Raw genomic sequence first — 25,983 nt, forward strand, 5'->3', positions numbered from 1 at the left:
AAGTAAAAAACTAATGTGGCCCTATACATGTCGAGGCATGAAAGCAGTAAGCCAAGCTGTTCTTGTGCCTTTTCTTATTGTCATGGGGACTTGATTAGGTATAAGAACTATAAGATACATATAATTGATGTGCAAAGTGCAATTGTAGCTAGGTATTCACATTATAGATGATATATATATAAATCTTTGGGGTTTGCTTTTCTTGTTGTGCAGGCGACCCATTACTTAATAATTTCGACCACAATGCTTATGGCATTAAGCTTATCTTAATAGACCTTCATCGCTAACGAACAAGAAGAGCAAACACATCTAGGGTTACATCACAGATCGATAGAGGCCGGTGAAAGCTTGCCTAGAATAGAAGCTAATGAATCATCTTTTATCTTCTGCTACAGGCAGACATGCACTACCTACTCATACTATATACTTGTATCTATCAGAGTTTGGTAAATTTGGTATAATATTGAAATCAAAGTGTCAAGTGTGTATCTAATCTGGAAAAGGTAGAGGGTCTACGTGTTGAGGGTAGTATTATTCCACGTTGGAATGGGAAGTCTTGGTAAGTCTTCACATCATGTTTAAACGGTTTCAAGAGTGAATTAATTGTATCCACACACTCATTTTTCTTTTTTAATAACTTAAATTTTATCCTTGGTGATTTAAATTTTGTCTTCATATGAGAATGATTACTAAAAATAAAAAGAAGGTGTGTGGATTACAATTTTGGGTGTATGGAATTCACGTCCCTTAATTAATTGTCTGTTGGTGTACAATACTCAAGTGCATTACACGTATTTATCGTGTATGGATTCTTGTTAACCTGAGAGTTTAAGAATGTATCTAGCCTAACGCACGTGCTAATTATTTTATTGTTATAGTTAGTCACTTACTTGTTGTTAAAATGATAATTTGGAAGAAAAGACCGTGACGTATCTAATATGTCAATAATAATGCAAATTTAGCATATCAAAAGTGTATACATTGTCGCATTACCCTACATGAAAAATGAGTTTCGACATACCACAATGTGATATATAATGCGAAAGTACTTTGGGCCGGAGAAGATCTCGCACGATTGTTCTTGTTCTTTATCAAGTGCGTATTATGATGAAGATAGGAGGAAGAAATGTACGAAGGAATTATGGAGATTGAAACCATGACAGACGTGCAGCAAGAAAAGAAAAGAAAAAAGGTCAAAATTCAAAATAATATCCATCAGATTTACTCACATGTTGCTTCTATCTTCTGCCATCCTTGTCAGTGTGAAAGATTATATATATTTTGATTTTTGAATTTCTAATTTGAGTGATTGTGGATCCACAAGTTTACAATACGTCGTGCTCCCCAAATTCCTCCTTCAAGATTCTGTGGAGTTTCATCTTTGACAATTATACAGGTTTTGTGGATAGAAATAGAATACTTGTGTACTCGGATTCGTAGCCAAGGATAGAAGTCATAGAACTTGCTTTTGTCTTTTGAGAAAAAGGATATAACTTACTTTGAACCCAAATTATATGTTTGTATTGAGTTAAATTTGTTAAATTGTGTTGTCTAAAGAGAAATTAGTCTACTCAAGAGGCTAGAATTCCTTGATCAATTTGTATTTAGTGCTTACTTAGGCAACCAAGATTAATGAAAATCATCGAGTTTACGTGATAAATTGTTTGTCGTTCACACACTCATATCGTGTCGATCACAAAATTAGATGATATGAAACTTCAACATATACCAACACTCACAAATTTCCAAATTTAAAAGCAAAACAACAACAAATTTCCATCGCTACCATCTCAATACAAACAAACTACATTAATTCTATACCTAACCTCTCTAATCTATGCTCTAAGTATGACCACAAACCTAAAAGGAAACCTAACATATATATCCATGAACACAATCCTGATTACGGGTCGGATACGTAGCCTAACACTATCCACATAAGCGAATCCACTTATTTTATCCCATCTAATAAGCGAGTGCACCACACGCGCATCAACCATTGCGTGGTTCAAAGTAAATCGAACCTTAAAAATAAAATAAACACCCAATAACAACAGAGAAAGAAATCGAGAGACGGCATTCTTTGGCCCTTCCGTCACCGTCCTCCTCCCTAACCCACCATCTCCACCGTCGTTCCCATCCAACGGCTCACAAGTAACTCAACCCAAAAGGACGGCACTGCTTTGGATGTTCTAGTTGAAGCTTCCAAGCAAAACAAAAAAAAAAAAAAAAGAAAAAAGAGAGAGAATAAGAAAGAAGTAAAGGGAGCGTTGGATCATTCATTCATTGTCATTCTCCAGAGAAAACGTTTTTGCCTCTTCCGAAAAGGAGAGCTCTCTCTCTCTCTCTAAAAGCTCAAAGCTTGAGACTTTCTCTCTCTATAGTCCAAAAGGTTGAGACTTTCTATCTCTAAAGTCCAAAGCCTTCAGCTTTTCGCTTCTGGGTATTCAAACACAGGCAGAAAAAGTATTAGGTAGAACAAAGAATCATCAACCTTTCTCTTTCTTGAAGTTCACTGATTGTTCATGTGTATTGGGTTTTGTTTATTTGTTTTGAATATGATGATCAGTTCTGGGTGTTCATAGCTTGCTGGGTTTTTCATCTTCATCATCATCATGAATCCTGATCATCTTTTTATTTTTATTTTTGATGTTCTGGTAGTTTCTGTTGCTCATCATAAGTAGTTTGTGAAGCTCTAAATTCTGTTATGGTGGTTTTATATGTGAGAGATTTAAGCTTTTGAAGCCCTTAAATCAAGGGGAGATATAGAGAGATGGAGAGGCTTTTGTAACCATAGCTACTGATTTTATGTGGAGAATAATTCAAAGTAAAAAAAAAAGAAGGAATGAGAAGCCCACTTTTTTTGGGGGTGATATAAGGGGCATGTGGCTATCTGGGTCCTTTTTCTACTCCTTCATTTGTTCCTTGTTGTGTTTTCACAAAATCAATAATATTGGGTTCTGTTCCCTATTATCAGTTCTCTTTCCAGGAATGATTCAAACAATGGAAACAGAGGAGGTCTTGATATGCTTATATTCTGCTTTGTTGATCCTAATTATACATATTTCAATCTGGATATCACTGCATGTTATGGCTTTTTTGATTGGTTCTTGTGTATGATGTGTTGAACTTTTTGTATATGTTTGAAATTGTGCGATTGATTTAATGATGATGGATATGAAATTTAATGCATCATTGTAGGGTAAACATTAAAAGTGATAACATATTCCAATACAGATGTAGTCTTGTATATTGAGTGATTTTTATATTAACTTTTCGGCAAGATGACAAACTTGTGTTACAAGGGTGGCAATGAAATCTGTCTGGATTTCAGCATACTGCCAACCTTTTGGATGAAAGGTTTATTAACCTCGATGCCAAGTTAGAAGTCCAGGTCAAATCAATCATGGTTGCTGGCTTTAGCAGCCTTTCTCTGAATGGAAGTAGGGGTCTTTTTGGCTTATGTTATTCCCAACAACCAGGAAGCTTCTTAGTTGATTTTAGTGGTTCCAGAAGGTGGAATCGACCATTATGTCTGGCATCCAGTTTGAATTCTGATCATAAGATGTTTAAATGCAACCTTTCTGTGGCCCAGTTTTCTTAGTTTTTAATTAGATACTTAAAATGAAAACCTTAATCACGTTGATTCGTTTATACCAGTGGGTTTGCCTTTATATATTTGGGGTTTACATTGAATAATCTGTTTCATTATGTTGTCAGTGACTCAATGTTTGATTTTTTTTTTCTCTACAAAACTCTGTGTAATTTGCCTACACATGTAACATTTGTTCTGCTTGAACCTGTCCTTGGCAGCTTTTCGTTAGATATAACCAGTCAATGTTCTTTTTAATTGCCATTTTATCGAACTAAGGTTCCTTTAAATACTGATAATGTGTATCTGAATTTTGAAGTTCACTATTGTTTTACTTGGAAAATGGCATATCTGATCTAAATTATTAATGCTACTATTCTTATAGAATTGAAGGATCCAGATCGCCCTTCATGGATGATTATTCTGGTAAAAGAGCTAGTGATGGACTTGTCTCTAGAAAGGGGACTGGCCTTGTTTTGAGGGAAGCCCCAAACAGAGATCGTAATGCTCAGGTCTGCAGCCGGCTGGGATGCAGTGGAAGACTGAATTCTGTGAAAGGTGCTCAAATTGAAAAACCCAAATCTTCAAGGCCTGCGTTCCTCTCTTCTACAAGTGGAAAAGAGATAGTTGGCAGTTCCTCTAGGTCTTGCATTTCTGTTAACAACTCAAGAAAATCCATTAGAGAACCTTGCAAAAAGCTAACTTCTAATTTGGAAACAGATTCATCTGAAACCAGCAGTATTCAGGATGATCCAGAAGTTTCAGAAGTTACTCCCCCACCTGGAAAGATTAAGAGAGGGCTTCACCCTGAATCTAAAAATGGGGAATCTAGCGAGGCCTCCTTGATGGAAGTTGGAAGCTCCGATGTATCATCAAATACAAGATCCCGAAGGAACTTCAATCAGAGATATGGATTGCGCAACCAAGAAACATTATTGGGTTCTTCTGTTCCTTTTGGATCTAAGAACAACAACCAGACAGCACGACCTAGCACAACCAGGAATGGCTTAAGAAATCTAAAGTGCAATTCGGTGTCTGATGCTGTTCCGTCCAGTTGTTCATCATCAGACTCAAGCGTGAACAGGAGGGAGACTGTAAAGAAAAGAATTTCTGAAGGAGAAAGTAGCTCAACTGCTAAGGGGAAGAAGATGAATGGGTCATCTTCAGGGCAAAATTCCACTACGAGCCATGGAATAACCATTGCTGATTCAAGAAGAGGTAGAAATACACCTCCTAACAGGGATAATGGTGTTGCATCAGTTAGGACTCGGAGAACTGTCACTGGTCACACACGGGCTAGGATTTCTAATCAAGGAAGCGGAAACAATTTGTCAACCAACGGATCCTCTTCAGTTGGCCCTCATATGTCTCAACCTGATATGTCTGTCGACTTGAGTGGTGCTAGTTCATCACAACATTTATCTTCAGAAACTCCTTCAAATCGGGCGAATTCTTATAGTAGATCAGGTAGTAGCAGTAGACCAAGTAGTGGTGGTGGGAGTTTACATGGCATGATGCGATCTGGTACTGCAGATATTGGGTTTTCCCGGTCTCTAATGAATCAGGATGGTCAGCGACGCTACAACATGGATGGGATTGCAGAGGTATTGTACAAAAAACATCTATGTGCATCGTATGGTATCCTTCACAGGGTTTTGTTTGCTTCCTTGGTGTGGAGATTTTGTAAATAAAATGATGTAGTGATGACTTCATTATCTAATCTGCAGAATTCATAAATTTGTGTAGGTATTGCTAGCACTCGAGAGGATTGAACAAGATGAAGAGCTATCATTTGAGGTAGTTAATTATAGTTTTGGTGTTTGTGTTCAATTTGTTGAGTTTTGTTGTTAAACTATTATTTATCTTATTGTAGCAAATACTTGTTCTGGAGACCAATTTGTTCCTGAATGGCCTAAACTTCTATGATCAGCATAGAGACATGAGGCTGGATATTGATAACATGTCATATGAGGTTTGCTATTGCTGTCATATTGCTACATTTCAATTGTACCGCTCCATCCTGTTTTGTTTCAATAATATTATGATTCATGTGAATTGATACTGTAATAAAATCAATCCTGATAATCAACTCATGGTGGGCAATACATATTTTTGCGACATTTTTAATATCTTCAGCAGTTTTGCTTATACTATTTCACTGGCAGGAATTGTTAGCATTAGAAGAGAGAATGGGTTCTGTAAGCACAGCATTGCCAGAAGAAGCACTGACAGATTGCATTAAAAAAAGCATATATCAGTCTGAACCCCTGGAGGATGCATCCATAGGCTGTGATAACAAGGATGAAGTCAAATGTAGTATCTGCCAGGTCAGTGACCCATAGCTCAGAAATGAGTTTTTATTTTTTGGGTATAAATAGTTTCACACACTAACACACATGTATCAGATTCCTCATAAACATAGACTAACAGTCAATAGTTGATCTTTTACAGGAGGAGTATGTGGCTGGAGATGAAGTTGGGAGGTTGCGGTGTGAGCATAGTTATCATGTAGGCTGCGTAAATCAGTGGCTGCGGGTTAAGAATTGGTGCCCTATTTGCAAGGCGGCAGCGGCTACAGCTGCGACTGCGCCCTCATCACCACCACCATCTTCGCCCTCTTCACCATATTCCACATAATTCAATCATTAAAATCTTTTGGAGAGAAGAGAGAGAGTGAGAGTGAGAAACATTCCTCATTGTACAAAACTCGCATCTCCTTCCTTTTCTCTTCTGTTTTAGTTCTCAACCTCATAATGTACAGATCAATTGTCTTTCACCTCATTTAGTTAATAAATCTAAGCTGTTGGTGTTACAGCGGGTAACTCTGCACTCTTTGTGGAACTGTGAATACATACAACAAAGTAGTGCTCTTCTTTCTACAGTTAGGCTCTTTTCTTCTTTATGACCTGCCAAGAAAAGAAAAAGAGGTGTTTGCTTGGTTTAGTTGCTAATTTTGGTACCTTCTCCACGTGATCTTGAACATTCATATCACCCTTTTGTATATATCATCCCAGGCAGATCAGGATCTTGGCGATGACTTTTATCTTAAAAAAAAAAGAATTGCCGTTTCTTTTAGCGACCCCCCAGACAAGTGAACGTGTGTGATGGGACTGATCCCCCATTTTCATTTCCACACCAGAACATCAAAATCTAAGAAATTATAACTACCCCTGTCGATTTGGGGATTGATTCATTTTCATTTCTTTTAGCAGCTTATATGTACTTGTAATACAGTATCCGTTGGAATCTCAGAAACAGCCCTGGTTGATTCTGGGTTCAGGTTTTGCCTGTACTTGCTCCCAGCGCAAATAGAAAAGTGCCTTTGTTCTCTCATATTTAGGTCCAAGAATCAGAAAGCAAGAATAAAGTGAACTTCATCTCCACCATCCAGTGATCATTTAACTGTTAAGCGTGTGTGGCTGAAGATTAGAGTGGGATGTTGCAATGCCAGCATAGTAATCATGGGTCTGTGTAAACCAGTGTCTGCCGCAGCAGTAGCGACTCCACCGCCACTGTAGGAGAGTAGAGAAAGAGTGATATTCTTCTTTGGAAAAACTTGCTTTTCTTCCTTACAGACTCTGGTTTGAAGAAAGAACTGCATTAGGGTTCACATTTCGACTTTGTACTGCGATCATTATTCTTGTCCAAAGAAGGAAAGGTACACAGAGCTAGCTATATTCTATTGTGTTCGACAAAATCTCAGAAGTGGGGAAAGGGGTTGGGACCAGAAAGTTTCCAAAACTGGTATAAATTGACTAACTAGGTTCCAGTGTACAGACTGAAACAGTAAGTAGGAACTAGAATGGGCATAAAGTTAAGGTTTGGTTCGATTGAAACAGGCATAAACAACGTGGTACTACGTACTTTATGTATGTCCCAAACCGTACATATACGTACGATTGTGAACATGCTGCTCATGAGCTCATCATTCCAGCACAGCCGCCACAGAGACAGACACAGAAACTGAGTTCACCGGAAAGAAGATCAGAATCTTCAATCGGATGTCAGAATGGGACCCACCTGTGTCAACCATATGTGGGCCCTACATAATCCTGCTCTCCCACAATAGAGGAACCACAATCAAAATTAGTGTGACCTCACTGTTAACAAAGCCAAATGATAATGAATTCCAGTAACCTCCATTGCCCAGTTAAATATGAGAATCAAGATTTTGCAGATTCGAACATAACTGGCTTAAGACCATGAAAGCCGTCTCATATCTCAGAAGTCAAAGCAGAGATGAGTGCAGGTATCATCTTCCCCAGCACAAAATGACAAGGACGACCACGGTTCCCAAGACAAGTGAGGCTAGGCTAGTATCCAACAGACACATCAAGCCGCAACATGTTTGTTTAGTCTCTGCAACTCTGTTTAGCTCCATAGTCACAAAGAATCAACAATGATATAATAATCTGCAGCAAACCAACTCTAAATTCTCTGCTTCTTATGAATCTTCCCTAAAAATTGCAGAACAATTCAGACTTAAAAGAAATGCAGAAAACTAACTAGGAACTTGTGCACTTTCAGAGAAACAAAAAAGAATATGCGTATATTCATGTATATATCACATCAATCAGTCAATCACCCATCATCTATGAATCAACACTTCCTAAAGTTTAAATGAAAATAGTTGAAATAAATTAAATCTGTATGTTATTTCCTAAATATTTCAAGGTTGACCACAATCAGGTTAGGTCTAGGGTCAAAACTCAGAAACAACAACCCAGATATTTCAAAGGTTCAGTTCCAAGAATAGCCAACCTTTCTTTTGTCAACATAAGGATCAAAGTTCAAGCTTGAATGTCAAGATTGATTAGACACCTTACCCAAACCAAAAATGTAAACAGTAGGGGGGAATTGGCAGGAAGAGTGAGAGTAATGCATGCAAACGAAATTTTTTGTTTATACCTGTATCATTAGACAACAGACAAATCGAATTAAATCTGCGAGTATATCCACTCTCAACTATTCAATCCAAGTGTATATGCAGAATATCAAACCACATGTGCCCATCATCATATTTCATGGAGAGAAAGAAACTATCTGTGATAAGAAGGCAATATCCAAAGCTCTAATTAGCTACTGAAAAGTTCCAAAACATGCAAACAACTTGATGCGGACGTAGTTACGGTATTCACTTATTAGCAAATGTTGCTCTGTTAACTTTAGCTGTATATAAGTACTATACTCTACACATTCTGTTGCTTCTTGTACTTCTTATTTTGGCTCATACTCTTCATAATGACGCCTAATTCACCACTATGAGTTCAACAGGCTGAGTAGTGAAAAAGGATTTTTTTTTTTGAAAAGAAAAAAGGTTAGAACAGTAATACGTTACCAAAGAGAAGAGACAATGGGTTGAGGTGAGTTAAGAATATGTGTGTGTGTGTGTGTGCGCACTTGCTTGCTTGCTGTAATATAACCACAGTATAATAGTGTTATTTAGTTGAAACACTAAATTTATGCTATCAAAGACCCAATGATGTCAATGTGTTATTGTTATTGAAATGCCAATCAATTCTCAGATTTTAAAAATACATACAGAGCATACTGCAGCTCTTACACAAGGAATTGTACCTCTCACCGAGCTACAGAACAGTATCCCTGCAAAATTTTCTTATATGTCCTCTTCCTTGGCTGCAATTACACTGAAAGCTTGAGATCTTGAGTGATTGCAAATACAGCAGCATCTATGTTAAACAACAACAAAACAACCAAACATGGGGGTTTAATTTCAAAGCACCCCTTGATTGGTTGCAGTTAGGTCTGGATTGGTCCTGGCTCTGCAGCAAGCAAATACAGCCATTTGATGCTTGAACAGATGATTTCTTCTTGGAAGAACTGGAACTTTACCCACTTAGGAACCATCTGGTTCATCCTGACAATGTGAGTATGATTAGTTGTATCACTGATCTTGAACAACCACTGTCAGGACTTCGAACTGGAACAGACCAACCCAACCACAACTTTGGTATGAAGGGTATCTTCTTACTGATGTTTCATTCCTCAAATGACTGCATACAGATCTTCTCCAGCAGCAGTGGCCAGTCTTCTCCAAGTTGCTGTGGATTTAGCTCCATAGCAACCTTAAAATCAAGCAAAGATATTGAGCGCTGCGGTCTTTGCTCCTGTGAAACTTCCAAGGGCCCATTGCTGCCCTGCATATGCGGGTGGTTGCTTGGCCACATGCCATTGATAACCTTCCCTTGAATCTGCTGCTTTGGTGCAGCATTCTTTCTTGGCTCTAAAGCAGACCTTGATCCCACCAACTCAACACAAGATTTGATCAATCGCTTTAAGTACACATCCAAAACATTATTCAACATATTGGCACATTCTGTAGAAACACCTCCAACACCTTGTGCTGCAGCAATCTGCTCCATACGGTTTCTCAGGGTCTCTGTATCAGACAAGACCCCACTGTCATTATAGCTAACAAAATCACAGCTGCTACCCACCGGAATAGCTTTGCGGGCCCCACCTACACTGGCTGAGCAGAATGGGATCCCTAATGGAGCAAGAAGAGGACTTCTGGAGAAACTCGAACGGTTTGATTGTTCCGCCTCTTCCCCATCTTCCATAACTGCTAAGTTGGCCGGATCTTTGCTGAGCATCTGTGGTTTTCCTGTGGGTCGCCTGACTGCACCATCTCTTTCTCGTTCAGGTAGCTCGGCAACTGGTTGAAGATGCTGCATTGGTCTCTGATAATCAAATGGATTTGCATCCCCATTCTCCATGATAATCTTACTGCCATTATCCTCTGAACCTGTGGATAGGTGCGACACACTGTCTACCTTCCCATTTGGTCCAAGTGGGCTAGGCCTATCCCTTAGCTTCCGCTCACGTATAGTGGACCTCCCCTTCCTTGGGGACAGAGGCACAACCCCATTAGACCAAACAGGCACATTTTGATTCTGATTCGGGAAAAGGCTCCCACTTTGTTCGTGCCCATCCTCTCTACTTGGAGAACTGTTTGCAGCTTGCACCCCAGGTTTTGCAGGACCTGATGAGTGAACTGGTGGCGGGATCTTGGCTTGGCATGCATTCTTCAAGATTGACAGAATAAAATGATTATGCAGCGCCAAGTTCTCACTCCCTAACACCCGGTGGCACAACTTATCAAACTCTTTCTTGCTCAGCTTCTGACTCAACAACTTATTCAAGTACAAAAAGTACTTCTTCGACTTCTCAGGACCGATCCTCTTCACTAACTGAGCTCTCAGATCACCCAAATCGATCCTCGACAACTGCTGAGGTTGCATTTCTCAACAAACAGATTCATACACCATCCACAATAATTTACAAACCCCCCCCCACAAAAAACACTTTTACTCCTATCTCGAAAAAAACCAGAATTTACACTCCCCCATATCATTCATTGCAATATCAATACTCAACACTCTGCATATTACACCGAACACAACCACAATCCAGAAACCCCCAAAATTAATCAAATAAATAAAAAAACCCAAATCTCAAATGAGACTATTACTTATTCCCAAATTGTCCCGCCCAGAATATACACAATGCAAAACCAAATCCCATATCCTCAAAATCCCAAAACCCTAAAGATCAAACCCACCTAAATTCACCGAAAACCAAAACAAAATCAAAAACCCTAATTCCGAATCACCACAAATTCGGGTTGAAAGTACTCACAGACTTGAATTGCACCACTCTGCCAATGCAAACACCCAGAATCGAATTCACGCAATTCGCGAGCTCTGAACTTCAAGGCGCGAAATTTCGAAGTTCCGGGGAATGGGATCAGCGAGCTCCGGCGAATTGGAAAGCAGAGCTCGAATTTTGCAGAGAGAGAATTTGGGATTGGAGATAAAACGAGAGAAAGAGAAGAGCGCAATGAAGCGCGAAAGAAGAGAAATTGAAATAGTGAGAAAAGGGGTTGGTTGGGGTGGGTTTGGGAGATTGATGGAAGTCTGACCTTGACGAATTTGCAGAGAGAGGCAAATCGAACCTCAGTGACTTGGGAGCTTTGCCTTTCGCTTTCTCGCTCCTCGTCTTCTTTTTTTTTTCTTTTTCTTTTTTTGAAAATTTGGGGGTTTTTTTGTTTGTCTAATTTTGTTTGCTGATTTTATATTCGAACTTGGTTGCTCTCTCTGTGTGTAGCTCGATCGCTGCTATTACTCTCTCTCTCTCTCTCTATTTCTTCCTTGTTTCGTTTGTTTTTCTCTCTTCCCTTCTCTATACTTTCCTCGGTTTGCTCTCACAAGGTCTCACCTTGTTTTTTTTTTTTTTGTTCATGATAACATGTTAATCCATACTTGGTTTTGTATTCGCCAAAAACAACTTTATTTTGTATCGACAACATTCGATATATGATTGATGATCTCATCAAGTGATTCGTGATTTAGGACTTGAGGTTTTCGAACCTTAACACCTTGGTTTTTTTTTTGTTGGATTTTATAGTCATCGAGGCATAAGTCGCCTCTTACGCTCTTGAATTTATATCGCGTGTGATTCTTTGTTAGTTTTTGTGAGTGATGAAATTACAATATCACCTAATACTATACAACTTAATGGAACTGTGAGTGATTGAGAGGCTGGTGGCTTGTTCTGGTAGAACTTTACGTTAGCTATTAGTATGTCGTTTGCTTAAAGACGACTATGATTTTAGAGCATTAATAATCAAAATGATTGGTGGGTTTTGGATTTGCATATGGCGTATGACATTTGAGTTTGTATATATGGTTTTGTTGGTGAGTTGCAGAAATGTAAGTAGGTGTGACTGTGGTTTATCTATATTATGCTTAATCGCTATGATGGTGTGACTAGAGTTTGTTTATGTACGACCATTATGGTTGTTTGCCTAATTTGTATTTATCCATTTACCATGCTGATAAATTGTGGCTCAATTGTGCACTAGTACAGCTTGGCTAAACTTAAGTTTATTGGCCTACATCTCTTAATACAAAAATAGTTGATTGTATCCGGTTACCTCTCTACACAGGCAATGGGCATAAAAGAGAATAAGAGATAGGTCTTACTAGCTTCAAGATTTGTAGTCTATTGTTACTACTTCTTCAAACCGTTGTAGAAATTATAGATAAACGAAAATGATGTGACCCTACTTTCAAATATGATTTATTTTCATCAAGACAGCAATGAGTTATTATGCATAATGTTCATTCACATACACCCCATATAAATATAACGAACTAAAATTTACACTCTCAATTTTATAATTCACACTCCCACTTTCTTATTTTGGTAATTTAAATATTGTGTTTAGTGACATATGTTTTGTTTTTTTTGTGAAAACTTTAACTAAAAAAAAAATGTGAGAGTGTGGATTGTAAAATATGGAGTGTAAATTTCACTACCCGTAATTAACATTCACGAACTCTATAAAATATAAATTAACAAAATAGTTTCCAATTTGTAAGAAAACCATACAAATAACTTAAATAGGACAAAACTCAAAGTTGCTCTAATTATTTTGTTGTCCGGAAAGAATAATCGAAGAAGAAAGTCATGGACCTTTTGTTAGATATATTTTTGGCAAACTGTTAATTTTCCTTTAAAAGTAAGAAAAATATAAAATAAGGTGAATATTCCCTCCCTACTAATTGGGCCCCTGTCTGCTGGAGAAAGACACTGAATAATTTCACTTTGCGGCCCTTTTACATCACTTCCGGGTTCGGGTCAAGAGTCAAATTACCCGACTGGAAACAAGCCCTAATTTCCCCATTTCCACCCAAATCGAAAAAACACAAAGCCCTAATTTTGAATCGGTGCCCTTTCCTCTCTGCTCTCTCCGAGCAATCACCGATGGATTACAGCGACACCGACGATTCGCTGCGCCGGCGGTCCAGGAAAATCGCTATTCTCGGCGAATCTGCTCGCAGGGTCAGTTTCTCATATTTTCAATCATAAAGTTTCCGACTTTTTTCAATTTGATTTATATATCAATTTATCCATCATTGATTTTGTTTCGCTGTTGATTTGAGTTGTTATGGACTGAGGAGTACAATCTGTGTTGAATAATGCAGCAATTTGAGTCGCCAAGGGAACGTTCCTATGGATTTATGGGAGATATGGTAACAATTTTTACTTGTGCTTTTGTGCTTGATAGTCTGAAATGTGGTATTTTGATCTTGTTGTTTTGATAATTTTAGTGTAGTTATTAATTTTTGTGTTTTGCTTGTAACAAAACTATATGCAGGAGGAAGATATTCGGCTAGAGGCGACACGATCTAGATGTAAAACCAATCTCTTCTTTGTGTGTTATTTGTAATTGTGTTTCACTACCTGTGTTGTGTGCTTTCTTGCAAGTGTCTGAAGCTTTTTCTTTACTTGACAGTGTTGAATATTTTCAAGAAGCATGGGGATTTAGCCGAGCGCATGTCTAGGTAAAACCTCTTGGGAAATTTGTTAGCTTTCATCATGTATTTTTGGTTATGTGAAATCAGGGTTTGCGTTTTATGGACTTTCATTGATTTAACAGGGATTCTGACAAGACAATTTACGAGCGTCTACATAAGGAATTTGAAGCTGCACGGGCTTCACAAACTCAAGGTAAGCTCTGAATGGATTTTATGTTGTAAGCTTCATTTTAAAGGTATAGTTGCATATAGCTTTAGGTCATCATGGCAAGTTTCTTTTTCTTTGCTTCACTGATTTGTGAATGCAGTTGGAGGTAAACTCTTTGGGTGTGGGAACTAATGTCCTGGATCTTCTGTCGACTTCAGTGTTTTAAGTCTATTAAAGTCTAACGAACCCAACCATGTTCAGGTTGAGTCTTGCGGGTCACTGTGTGATTGTGAAATAGAACCCTCTCTGAGGATTACTATACTTTGTCCCTCTAGGTCGTTCAATATCAGGCTGTACGTATTAGGTCTAGGGATTGCATCCATCAATTTCGGGCTAGTTTCTTTATATGTCATGGGTAGTTGCTTTTGGTATATGCTTTCTCCTCAAGCATTCCTATGCTTAAGGAGCGCAAGTTTCGTTTCTATCTTACTTGGAACTAATTTTAAGTTTTTGATTATTTCTTTCTTGCAGAGATTTATTTAGAAGGTGAGCAATGGAATGATGGACTGCTAGCCACAATCAGAGAACGGGTATGGTTCTGTCAGATATTTTAAAGTGATTGAGACTTACTGTGGTTCTCATTGTTAGTTTAATGTTAAGAATTCAATGATTGAGCTGTTTTTCCTTATGCTGTTCCATATCTCATGTTAAGCATGAAGACTTGCCTAATCTAAATGATTTAGACTTTAATCAGGTTCACATGGAGGTAGAAAGAAAGGCGATGGCAAGAGATGTAGGCATGTTGCACAGTCCTCATCTCCAAGAGAGAATCACTTACAGAGTTGGGGATAAGGTAATTTTCAGAAGATTTGTATTCAATTAGTAATAGGGGTTTAGTAATCTCTTGCTGACTCAGTTTCCAAGAACATAAAACAATTTATCTTAATTAAAAAATAAACGTAAACAAACGGTAGGGTGATGACAGAAAGTTGGTTATCATTATGCAGTTAGTATCCTTTCTATATTCATTTTATTAGATATTGGTTGTAGGGGAGATGTTTCCTGAGTATTGGCCCAATTATTCTGTGAACAGGTTATTTGTTGTTTGGAAGGCGCCAGAATTGGCATACTGTATGAGACATCTTATGCAGGTATGCCGTGTAATAATGGATATTCAATAAATTACTGATTTTCATGACATGTTTCTATGCTAAGTTGCTAACAAAGCAGAAATTTGATGTTAGCAAGAAGGGATTTTTCTATTTTGCGGATTGAAATTGTATCCTCCTTTTTTAGATAACTACACTCCTCTCCAATGAGTAATTCTATGTGCATGGAGGTGTGTATTGTTAAAAAAAGGGGTGCCATTTTTTTTTCTTTTGGTGATATTAGTAGACTGAGGGTTGATAGGTAAACAAGATTAAGGGGTCTCTCTCTCTCTCTCTCTCTCTCTCTCTCTCTCTCTTTCTTTTGCGGCTGTATAAGTTTGGTTAGGGCTTATAGATCGTCAAATTATTTAGAGTTTAAACACTCATGAGCCTTTTTGCTTTTAGCACTGGTGAGGTAACATTGGTTTCTGTGATGGTGCAGGAGAACCCTGTGACATATACCATTTAGTACTTGAGAGCAAGTCATTTCTAGAGAAGATGACCGTTCTTGAACACACTATTCCATTTTTTTTGCCACTAACTGAAGCAGAAAATGATCTTCTTTCCTCCAATGCTATGGTAAGTTTTTCTTCCTGCATTGGGCTTGCTTACTTGATAGTATTACCTGGTCTCATATTGTATCCTGGATGATCTGCTTGCAGAAATTTATCGATTATGTTGGAGAGCTTTTGCAGGCTTATGTGGACAGAAAGGAACAGGTATTATACCAGCATATCTAAACATGGGAATCTATTGACTTTAGAATCCAAGATGTGTGCATGTATGTGAAGGCAAATTGTAACTATCAAAATATAAAGAGGATAATATATGCACATACTCGACCTTCCCTGAACCTGAACTAGGTTAAACCAAGTTCCATTAGGTTCAATCCAAATCTTCCCCTTAGATTTGGGTACAAAAGGTTACCTGTGCCATCTGTACATCCATGAAATGATGAAAGTTAGAATATATGTGGAACTCAGAATACAATTGAAGTGTTGGAAAGTTAAAGGAATTGCTGGAAGTAGTACTGGATTTAATTTGATACTGCTGATTTTGCATGTAGGTTCGGCTCATCAAGGAGTTATATGGGAACCAAATTAAAGAACTTCATTGTAGCATGACCTACCATTTGATTTTGTTTGCAATTTTTGATTGTGGCTGGTTGGTACATTTTCCTTTCCGTCATTATTATTCTATTTTCTTTTGCTTTCTATATAGTTTTGCATTACATTTGGATGTACTAAACTTGTCGGCAGTCATCTGTCCGAATTCTGTCTTTTGTGACCACATAAATGGTAGGTCACAGGGGTTTTATATATTGAGTCATTACGTTATCTTTTGAGATCAGCAGTTTGTTATTGTTGCTGATCCACAAATCTCCTAAGTTGCACTCATAAACTCTTCACTTTCTATATTTCTTTGGGAGACAAATGGAGCTGGTACTATCTGTTGCATTTGATCTCCGTTGTCATGTGATAATAGATCGTTTTCAAAGTCTTCAAACTAAACTACACCTGTTTTCAAAGTATTTATAGATTCATCCTACAGATGTTTATCATCATGCTGAAGAGTGTAATTTTCTTTTGTGCAGCCAGGTAATGGTAAAGCTTAAATATGCAGATCTTGTTTCAGTGCTTCCAACTAATGTCAGTGTGGTAGCATGGCCCATTCAAATCCGGAGATTCAGTCTAAATACATCAACCATGAATATACTGGAAGGTCCAACTTGTCTTCTGTATGCAGAGGATGCCTTAAGAACTATGAGCTTACCTGCAGGTATACTTCTGAATGATGTTTTTCCTCGAGTAATACTGTCAATAACAAACTCTATCCTGAATTCCTGATTACATGAATCTGTGGCCTCCATTGTGTTAGTTAGGCTGCTAACCAATTGCAGACTGCTCACTAGCAGTAACTTTCCTTGTTTAGCTAAAAGCAAAGATATCTAGATTAAAGAGTTGGTTTCATTTTTCATGCACTTCTTTACTGTGCTGTTCATGTATTGGCTTCGTATGTGTCTGAATTTTCTAATAAAATTCTGATTTTGTGTTTTTGGCTCCTAATCCAGCATATGCGGAGATTGTGCTGAATTTGCCACAAGCTCTTAGGGAAATGCACGAGGAGTCCCCATAATATCACACCAGTGAACGCATCTGGATTTGTACAAAGCCATAGCAAAAATTGGTTTCGGGAAAAAGGATAGCTCTAGTTGTTTAGCTATAGGCTAAAACCATTAGGACTTTTTTTCTTCTTTTTCATCTCGTTGTATATATGGAGGGAGAGCACCTGCTCAGTATTACCTTGAACTATATGTATCAAAAGAGTCTGGTGTATCCAATTTGTCCATCACTATAACTAGGCCGGTTTATGATATGAACTAGCATTCTTTTTTTTTCGACTGGATGAACTAGCATTCTTTTGTTTCACCGTCGTAAACTGAGAAAGCTAACTATTAATGATAAATTACAGCATTGAAAACCATAAAAGAAATTGTAATATATATGTTAATGGTATTATAATTTCTTGTCTCTGGTCGACAAGAATAGATTGAGATTAAAACTCCAATTAGCATTGATGGGGTTCGAGTTCAAACTTGGATACAAGGGTTTCATATTTGGATTTTTACCAACTCGACCATGTTGAGATACAAGGGTTTCATATCTGGACTCTTACAAACTTGACCGGGTTCTAAAAATGTTAATATTGTTCATGGAAGTTTGTGAAGTTTTTCAGCAACCAACAGTAAATGATCGGCCGGCCCATTAATCCAGCATAACGTTGTCTCTCCCGCGCAGTTCAAATAAACAAGGGCACAAGTATGACTAGAAAAAGAAGACGCGGTGAGGTTCGAGACTTGCATCAACTTTGACATTGCCCACCAGGTGTTCGATGAAATGCCGCAATCAAGGAGTTAGTTGCTTATGCCCGCAATGCCGAGGTTTACTACACCAACGCTAATACCATGTCAGTTCTCCTATTTCTTCACTTGCTTGATTCACTTCCGTATTTTGTACTCCTTTAGCTACACAATATCTCTACTGCAGTTTTGCTACGTTGTTTGAGTTTTGGTTTTACTATTTCGAAGTTTCGTTTTTGATTTTAACATATTAGCACCCCAGGACTGCAAATGAAAACACCGTCTAACTTCCCAACCCAGTTTCCCATCATTTATTCATATCCAAAATTCAAAGAGTACTAATTCAGTTTTGTCTAACTTCCATGCCCAATTTGATTGCTTGTAGAGGAGGTGAGAGAATGGTGCTTTCTATTCTAAAACAATTAAACAAAGAAAGGAAAGCAGAGCAAAGGAAACATAAGATAAGAAAAGAAAAGAAAAGAAAAGAGTGTTCTGAAGAACCTAAATTTTGGAAAGAAGTAAAGTTTAGAATGAAAGTGAGTGTGGCAAACGGAATGGATCAATTCCGTTCTAAAATTGTCATGATGTGTTCTCTGTTAGTTTTCTTGTCCTTTGTCTTATTTTCTCCAAAGATCTTTGCATTTCTTTCTCATTCTGGATCTCAAACATTTCAACAGATCGATAGAGAAAGACAGGTACGCCTTGCTGTTGGAATTTTATTAATCATTCTCACTTCCGTTGCTCTTTTCTTTTAGTCCCTTTTTTCACTTGTTGATTCTGTATTGCTACACTTGTTGTGTTCTCTAGTCACCAAAATTCGATAAACAAAAAGAAACTCTCTGTTTGAGTTTACTATCTGCATTCTTCTATCCATCTCTCTTTCTTCGTGTTATTGCTTCATTTGTTGAATCTGTGAATCTGTATTCACCACACAGAAAACCCAAAAAACAAAAACAAAAAGTTAGTGCTTTCGTTGCTTGTCCATTCTAGTCTTTGGTATATTGATTCATTTATCTTCACATTATCAATCTGTTCTGTTCATCCAGAAAATAAGGAAAAAAAAACTGTGGTCCTTCATCTTTCTTTAGTTGTTTCTTTCCTTTCTTTCATTTCTTCATCTCTGAAACCTTGTTATTCCAGTTCAACAAAACATACAAAAAAAAAGAAAAAAGACTTAATAGTGATAGAAATGCAAGACATTATTCTAGCATTGGTACAACCATTGGCAGAATGGACAGTGAGACCAGTTTGGCGACAGTTGAGTTATGTGTTACACTACAAGAGCAACATTGAGCATCTCAACGAACAGGTCCTGCTGCTGCGTGATAAAAGAGATGGAGTAAACCTGCACGTGACAGATGCGAGACGAGGTCTAAAGGAGATTAGTCCCGGAGTTGATCGCTGGCTCGGTGATGTGGACAAGATCATAGTAGAAGAGGAGACGAGTTTTAGTGAAGAAACTGTAGCAGCAAAGGCAGCGTGCTACAATGGGTGGTTGCCAAATTTGAATTGCCGTCATTCTTTGGGAAGGAAAGCTAAGAAGATGACTGAGAAGGTGGATAAACTGCTTGCCAATGAACCAAGAAGTACAGCGCATTCTGCTGCTCCCCCAAAGGTGGAATTCCAACCCACAGAAGACTCGACTCTGCTCGGAACCAACTTCCATGAAGGTGCCAGCTCCTCAGGAACATCAATTCAAGATCAGCCACCTGCATATGACGGAAAGAATATTAATTTTGATTCAAGAAGATCAACCATTAGAGATGTCATGGAAGCTCTCAAGGGGAATCAATTCAATCCTGTTATCATATGCGGCATGGGCGGCATCGGGAAGACTACATTGATGGGACAAGTGTTTGAGAAAGCAAAGGAAGGTGGTCTGTTCAATGAGTATACGAAGGCAACCCTTAACGAATCTCTTAACAAAGCTGCTGACTTGTGTCTTATTCAAGATGAACTTGCTCGATATCTAGGCCTGTCACTTGAAGGAAAGGAGACAGATGCAAGAGCAAGTATGCTACGTCAAAGACTATCTCAAGGCAGCAAGAAGATCCTTGTAATGTTAGACAATGTTTGGACAACAGGTCCAGACTTTCTGTGGGACATAGGGATTCCCCCTAGTTGTCAACTTTTGGTGACATCAAGACAACAGGATCTTTTCAAGAACCTGGATACGAGAAAGAATTTCCCAATTCATGGTTTGTCGGATAGAGATGCCTGGAGTCTGTTCAAGAAGACAGCAGGAAGTTCCATCGAATCTGATCCCGAGTTCCATGTTGTAGCAAAAAGGATTTTGAAGGAATGTGGTGGATTGCCGATTGCAATTTCAACTGTCGGAACGGCGCTAAAAGGTGAAAGCATTGCAATTTGGAAGAATGCACTGAGGGAACTAGAAAAGGCTAGCCCAGAAAACGTTCCAGGAGTGATAGAACATGTTTATGGTAAAATAAAGTTGAGCTATGAATGTTTGCCTAATGAGCAAGCCAAATCATGCTTGTTGCTGTGTTGCATATTTGAAGAAAGCTCTGATATACCGATTGAAGATTTGGTTAGATATGGGCATGGGCTTGGGCTCTTTAAAGGCATTGATTCAATGGTTGAAGGAAGGAACTGTTTGGAAACATTGGTTCACACACTCAAAAGTCGCTTTCTATTGTTAGATAGCGATCAAAAAGAGTGTGTGAGAATGCATGATGTGGTGCGTGATGTGGCCGTATATATAGCTTCTGAAGAGTCTGTAGAAAGCAAGAATGATGGGGTTGGAAAGAGTATTGTGGTGAGAGACAAAGCAGAAACTGATCTGTTGGTGGATTGGCCTAGGAATATTAAGAAATTTATTCATTGCACTTCACTAAGTAGCGGGGGGCTTTGTCAGCTTTTCCTGTTGAATTGGAATTGGAGCTTAATTGGAAGTGAATCGGAACTGCCGCCCACAGTTTTCAGTAAAATGAAAGATCTCAAGGTTCTAGCAATTGAGTGTTCGTCACTACCGTCACTTGCAGTTTTGAAACGCCTTCAAACATTGTGTCTAGAGCAGTGCTATTTTGAGTGTGATGTATCTGTCATTGGGGAGCTAAGGACACTCATGATACTCAGTCTGCGTGGATCCGACATCAAGCAATTGCCTGATACATTTAAAAACTTGTCTGATTTGAGAGTGCTTGATCTGATAAATTGCTACAAGCTTGAAATAATCTCACCGGGAGTGATATCAAGTTTAACAAGACTAGAAGAGTTGTACATGTGGAATAGCTTCCAGGATTGGGCGGTTGAGAAACTAGCCTCAACCAAAACAACCAACTGGATTTCTCAATTAGAGGCCGAGGTAAGAGCTGGACCAAAAGAACCCAAGAGAATGTTTGTCAATCAGATAAAGAAAACTACAGTGGAGACGTGGAAGAAATTCCAAAGATTGGCGGTTGAGCAACCAACAAAAGTAGGAAAACAGTTCAGAGAGGAGGTTGAAGATCTGTATACAGCAAACGAGGATCACACAAGGTGGGCCAACTCCATGGACTGGAACACTGGGACACTTGCAGAGCTACTTACCCTGTCCCGTTTGACTACTTTACAAGTTGTTCTACCACCGGTTAATGAACTACTTAGCAGCAGTCTATTTAACAAGCTCGAAAGATTTAAGATCTCTATAGGATGGAAGGAGCGTTTACCTGAATGGGAATCCAAGCATGATGGCAACTACTTGAGAGTTCATGATCTTGATGGAAGTGCTGCTGTGGGTAGGGGAATCACTTCGTTGCTAGAGAAAGCCAGCGTTCTTGATTTTAAATTGACTCGGCCTCAACTTGTGAAGGTCTTAGATACGGTCTGTTTTGCAAAGATGAAGTCTCTTAAATTTGATAAGTGTGATGCAGTGGAGTACCTGATTGACATGAAAGTACTTGTGAAACCAGCTACTTCTCCACATGGCTGCAACGGCATATTTCCTGTCTTGAATTCACTGGAGATCAGTGGTGCAAGTAGGCTTAAAGAGATTTTTCATGGTGAGCTGCCTACACGGTCTCTCAACGAACTACGAAGTTTGGAATTGAGGTTTTTACCTGCATTGACATATATTTGGAAAACAAAGTGTCAATCTGATCAATGGGGTCTCTTGAGAAACATTCTAGGACTCATTCAAGTGCTGAAAATAGAAGAATGCGAGTCCTTGGAAGAGATTGTTGCCTTTGAAGATGATGAGGAAGAGATCAACTTCCAAAGTCTGACAGAATTGACTCTCTCAAGTCTATCAAGCTTCACTGGCATAACCAAAAGTACCTCTAAGGAAGCGGAAAGGTTACCAGAAGGCAGCAGCTCGGAACAATCTGACGCTGCCATCATACTTTCTGTCTTGGCTGCCTTGTATCCAGAATCTAATGTCTCCCGACAATCTCTGTTCCACACCAAGGTCTCCCTACAATCTCTGTTCGACACCAAGGTATTTATCCTTTTCTCTTTTGGTCATAATTAGGCTTTCTCAGAACGTCACACCCAACTACTGTTGTATGTCCTCACTCTTTGCCAGTTCAAAATTCTCAACTTTTCCTTCATTTATAGGCCTTGAATTTTGATGTACAATTTTAAAAAGAGTAACAGTAATATCAGTACAGCCAGTAATTAACTTCCTCAACTGTATTAACTGAGAATCTGAGACACCACCAGAAAAACTAGTATTTCCTTCCCAAACCTCTCTCAATTCGTTATAGTACTAATTGGAGGTAATGTAGTGGCTGTCTACTTGTGCAAGTTTAATGTAGGAACAAGGCATGGGAAGGTATTGATTCTCACAGTGGCGTAGCCAGAAAAATAAATTAAGAGGGTCAAAATTTATTGCTTCCTACATTATCTACATTCGAGTAGTTTGTATCGCTCAACCCTTACCAACTTGAATAAAAAGTATATAAAATATCCATGATGATCGTTCATAGTTTAAATCATTTTTTCAGATTGTAAGGTAGCATGTAATATTAATTAATCTAAGCGTCAAACTTTATACTAATTATGTAATATAAGCATGAAAATTGTGTGATTGTATCAACCTATCATGGATTGTATAGAAAAGTGAGAGAGGTCATTTGAACCCTCTCACACTCATGTGGCTACGCCACTGGATTCTCATCCTAACCCACGACCCAAAATAGAACATCCTAGCTACTAGTGTGTAAACTGAAAACTTATTCTATCTGTTAGACAACGTACGCAAAATTAACCAGCAACTTTGGGAGATAGTTGATCGAGTACTATGGTGTATAGACTAACAGACTCGCATGTACTTGCCTGCAGGTTCATTTCCCAGTCTTGACAAAACTTAAGATTAGATCCATGAACCTAAAAGGGATATGGAACATCCAACTTTCAGCAGAATCCTTCTGTGAACTGAAATCTCTATGGGTAGAAAGCTGTCACGAACTATTGCATTTGGTACCAACACATATGCAAAATCGATTGCGGAAACTGGACAGCATAAGAGTAAGCTACTGTGGTTCACTGGAAGAGATTTTTGAACATAGAAAATTGATCGTGGATGATGCAGGGGATGCTGCTGCCGTACCAGTTTCTGAGTCGGAGAATCAAGGAATGCAAATAAACAAGATGATGTCTTTCAAACAATCTCATCAAGGTTTTCAGAATCTGACAGCGTTATCAGTTTATTTTTGTAATAAATTGAGAACTCTGATCCCTCCCTCAATTGCCAGAGGTCTCGTGAAGCTTCAAAGTCTAGAGATAGATAGCTGCTGGAAGATTGAAGAAATAGTAGCAGCAGCAGAGGGTGAAGAAACAGAGGATGACAACATGTTCCCTCAGCTACGTACTTTGTCACTTGGTAGTCTATACAATCTCGGTAGCTTTTCGCAAGGCAAGTATAATTTCAAATGGCCACAATTGGAAAACATAGCAGTCCTCAGTTGCTACAAGATGAAAAACTTCTGTTTAGGATCCCTCAGCATACCAAGGAAAGTGAAGATGATGGTCGACGATGTTGATCGGAGTTTTGAGAAACAGCTGTATAACAGCATGAACATAGCCTGATCGATCAGGTATGCGCTTGCATTTCTACTCTCTTACGCATAACATTTTCATTTGTGTTTGAATCGACTTGAGTGAGCTGTATGGGGAGGAATGAATGAATGTGTAATTGATGTATACAATGTTGTGTAGATTGGATACGAATTATGCATATCTCTGTTCTTGAGGGACAAAGTAAATCCAGGAACTGCTTGCCAGTACGTATAGATTAAGATGATATTTATGCCTGATGGAGTGGAGACTTCAGCATGAGGTCAGAAGCAGTGGCGACAAACATGTCCTTATGTTATAGATTTTTTCTTTTTTCTTCTTTTTTTGGCTGCACTGGGAGCTTCTTGTAATTTGAGATTTTCTGTAAAAGGAAAAAGAAAATAAACAGAGTGATGATTGTTTACTACAATTGCCTGTTGAGAGTGAGAATATGATTTGTTGTATCTGAGTCTGATAAAAAAAAGAAAAAGTTGTGGTGTGTTTCTGTCTTAAAATCTGTTTTACACTCCCCCTGCTCTCTTTGATCTCGAGGTTAATTTGAACAAGTTACTCGGCGGGGTTTTTACCATGCGACGACTCGTGCAACGTCAAGAATTTTGTTTGGGGTAAACTAGTATGGTAGTTACTGTGGTCTGTAGACGAAGGGGCAGTGTGAAATCAGTGACATGGCATGGGCAAAGCAGAAGAAGCATCAGTAATTTTTTAAAAAAGTATTTTTTTTTGTAATTTGAGAATTTTCGGTGAGACATTAGTTTTTGACCTTTTGATATGAAACGACATTGTTTTGACCGTCGTAGCGAAGCTCTAAAGTCTGAAACGACAACGAGGCCACTTCCCGCGCAGCTCAAAATCAAACACTCAACAAGTAACTAGGCCGATCAAAGCCCACGGTGTAACTACCACAACAAGTACGACTCCGGCGAAGCTCTCAACTTACGGGGACGCCTCACGCCTCCGTCAGATTTCTCCTTCAAACAGTTTATCAACCGGAGTTTAGACATTGCCCACCAAGTGTTCGATGAAATGCTGCTCAAGGACTTCAACTTCTTGTCTTCGAAGAATTTGAGAACACAACACTAGCACCATGTGAGTATCTAAATTCTTGTATTTCCTGCTTTACTTTGGTCCTTTCTACTTAAATAAACTCATATCAACTTGCATTTTGTGCTTATGAACAAGCTAGACATTTGCTCTTCTCTGCAACTTTGCAACTTAGTTTAGTTTCTTTTACTATGGATTTTAGTATTTCAATGTTTCCGTTTCCGATTTTAACATATAAACCTCCCAGGAATGAGAAAAATAAAGGGCCAATTACATATAAGTCCACTTGGAGACATTTTTTCTCACATAGATCCACTCCAACATTTTTATCCACATAAGTCCACCCAAGTCTAAATAAGGTTTTGTATTAAGTATTAAAGTTCAACATAATTACAGATTGCCATCCAATAAAAAAATTAGATTTTCTCCCTTATATTTACAAGAATGCCACTAGTATAAAAAGTCAACAACCACTCTCATTTCAGAACAGTCTCCGGCCGACCTCCGGCGAGATTTCCGGCTGACCTCCGGCGAGGTTTCTGGCCGACCTCCGACGATGACAAAAATTACTACTACCAGCTATAAAAGCTACTACCACCAGCTACAAAAGCTACTACCACCGCCTACAAAAGCTACTACTGTGAGGTTTCCGATGAACACAAAAGCTACTACCACCAGCCACAAAAGCTACTACCACCAGCCACAAAAGCTACAACCACAAGCTACAAAAGCTACTACTGTAAAGTTTCCGACGAACACAAAAACTACTACCACCAGCTACAAAAGCTACTACCACCGCCTACAAAATCTACTACTGTGAGGTTTTCGACGAACAC

At 38.6% G+C, this 25,983-nt stretch overlaps 5 protein-coding genes across 5 annotated transcripts in view; 3 read left to right on the forward strand and 2 right to left on the reverse strand.

Moving 5' to 3' along the window:
* The window catches only part of LOC101312889 (group 2 truncated hemoglobin YjbI-like), a 771,661-nt gene that overhangs the window by 255,462 nt on the left and 490,216 nt on the right, over positions 1–25,983 (reverse strand). The gene's annotated exons all lie outside the window — the stretch shown is intronic.
* LOC101297110 lies at positions 2,328–6,784 on the forward strand. Its single transcript, XM_004291197.1, has 6 exons — positions 2,328–2,473; positions 3,978–5,196; positions 5,339–5,389; positions 5,466–5,564; positions 5,758–5,919; positions 6,044–6,784. Exons 2-6 carry the CDS (start codon positions 4,003–4,005, stop codon positions 6,227–6,229), a joined length of 1,692 nt encoding a protein of 563 aa, XP_004291245.1. The 5' UTR covers positions 2,328–2,473; positions 3,978–4,002; the 3' UTR covers positions 6,230–6,784.
* On the reverse strand, positions 9,073–11,072 carry LOC101308044. Its single transcript, XM_004291234.1, has one exon. The coding sequence runs from the start codon at positions 10,852–10,854 to the stop codon at positions 9,592–9,594; it is 1,263 nt and encodes a 420-aa protein (XP_004291282.1). The 5' UTR covers positions 10,855–11,072; the 3' UTR covers positions 9,073–9,591.
* LOC101299443 lies at positions 13,353–17,464 on the forward strand. The gene is made up of 13 exons (XM_004291205.1): positions 13,353–13,459; positions 13,603–13,650; positions 13,776–13,812; positions 13,914–13,962; positions 14,058–14,128; positions 14,615–14,673; positions 14,838–14,936; positions 15,177–15,234; positions 15,674–15,810; positions 15,894–15,950; positions 16,298–16,395; positions 16,826–17,010; positions 17,303–17,464. The coding sequence occupies exons 1-13, from the start codon at positions 13,382–13,384 to the stop codon at positions 17,365–17,367; spliced, it is 1,041 nt and encodes a 346-aa protein (XP_004291253.1). The 5' UTR covers positions 13,353–13,381; the 3' UTR covers positions 17,368–17,464.
* LOC101313961 lies at positions 19,281–24,118 on the forward strand. The gene is made up of 2 exons (XM_004292835.1): positions 19,281–22,526; positions 23,372–24,118. Exons 1-2 carry the CDS (start codon positions 19,281–19,283, stop codon positions 24,116–24,118), a joined length of 3,993 nt encoding a protein of 1,330 aa, XP_004292883.1.

Source organism: Fragaria vesca, linkage group LG2 (assembly GCF_000184155.1).
Source record: "Fragaria vesca subsp. vesca linkage group LG2, FraVesHawaii_1.0, whole genome shotgun sequence".
Classification (NCBI taxonomy): Eukaryota; Viridiplantae; Streptophyta; class Magnoliopsida; order Rosales; family Rosaceae; genus Fragaria; species Fragaria vesca.

What these genes read in the sequence shown, in the direction of transcription:
- LOC101297110 (XM_004291197.1), top strand. Translation starts at nt 4,003, where the DNA reads ATGGATGATTATTCTGGTAAAAGAGCTAGTGATGGACTTGTCTCTAGA. An exon ending in ATGAAGAGCTATCATTTGAG is followed by an intron (nt 5,390 to 5,465) that starts GTAGTTAATTAT and finishes ATCTTATTGTAG; the next exon opens with CAAATACTTGTTCTGGAGAC. An exon ending in TCAAATGTAGTATCTGCCAG is followed by an intron (nt 5,920 to 6,043) that starts GTCAGTGACCCA and finishes GATCTTTTACAG; the next exon opens with GAGGAGTATGTGGCTGGAGA.
- LOC101308044 (XM_004291234.1), bottom strand. Translation starts at nt 10,854, where the DNA reads ATGCAACCTCAGCAGTTGTCGAGGATCGATTTGGGTGATCTGAGAGCT.
- LOC101299443 (XM_004291205.1), top strand. Translation starts at nt 13,382, where the DNA reads ATGGATTACAGCGACACCGACGATTCGCTGCGCCGGCGGTCCAGGAAA. An exon ending in TCGGCGAATCTGCTCGCAGG is followed by an intron (nt 13,460 to 13,602) that starts GTCAGTTTCTCA and finishes TGAATAATGCAG; the next exon opens with CAATTTGAGTCGCCAAGGGA. An exon ending in ATGTGGACAGAAAGGAACAG is followed by an intron (nt 15,951 to 16,297) that starts GTATTATACCAG and finishes TTTTGCATGTAG; the next exon opens with GTTCGGCTCATCAAGGAGTT.
- LOC101313961 (XM_004292835.1), top strand. Translation starts at nt 19,281, where the DNA reads ATGCAAGACATTATTCTAGCATTGGTACAACCATTGGCAGAATGGACA. An exon ending in AATCTCTGTTCGACACCAAG is followed by an intron (nt 22,527 to 23,371) that starts GTATTTATCCTT and finishes ACTTGCCTGCAG; the next exon opens with GTTCATTTCCCAGTCTTGAC.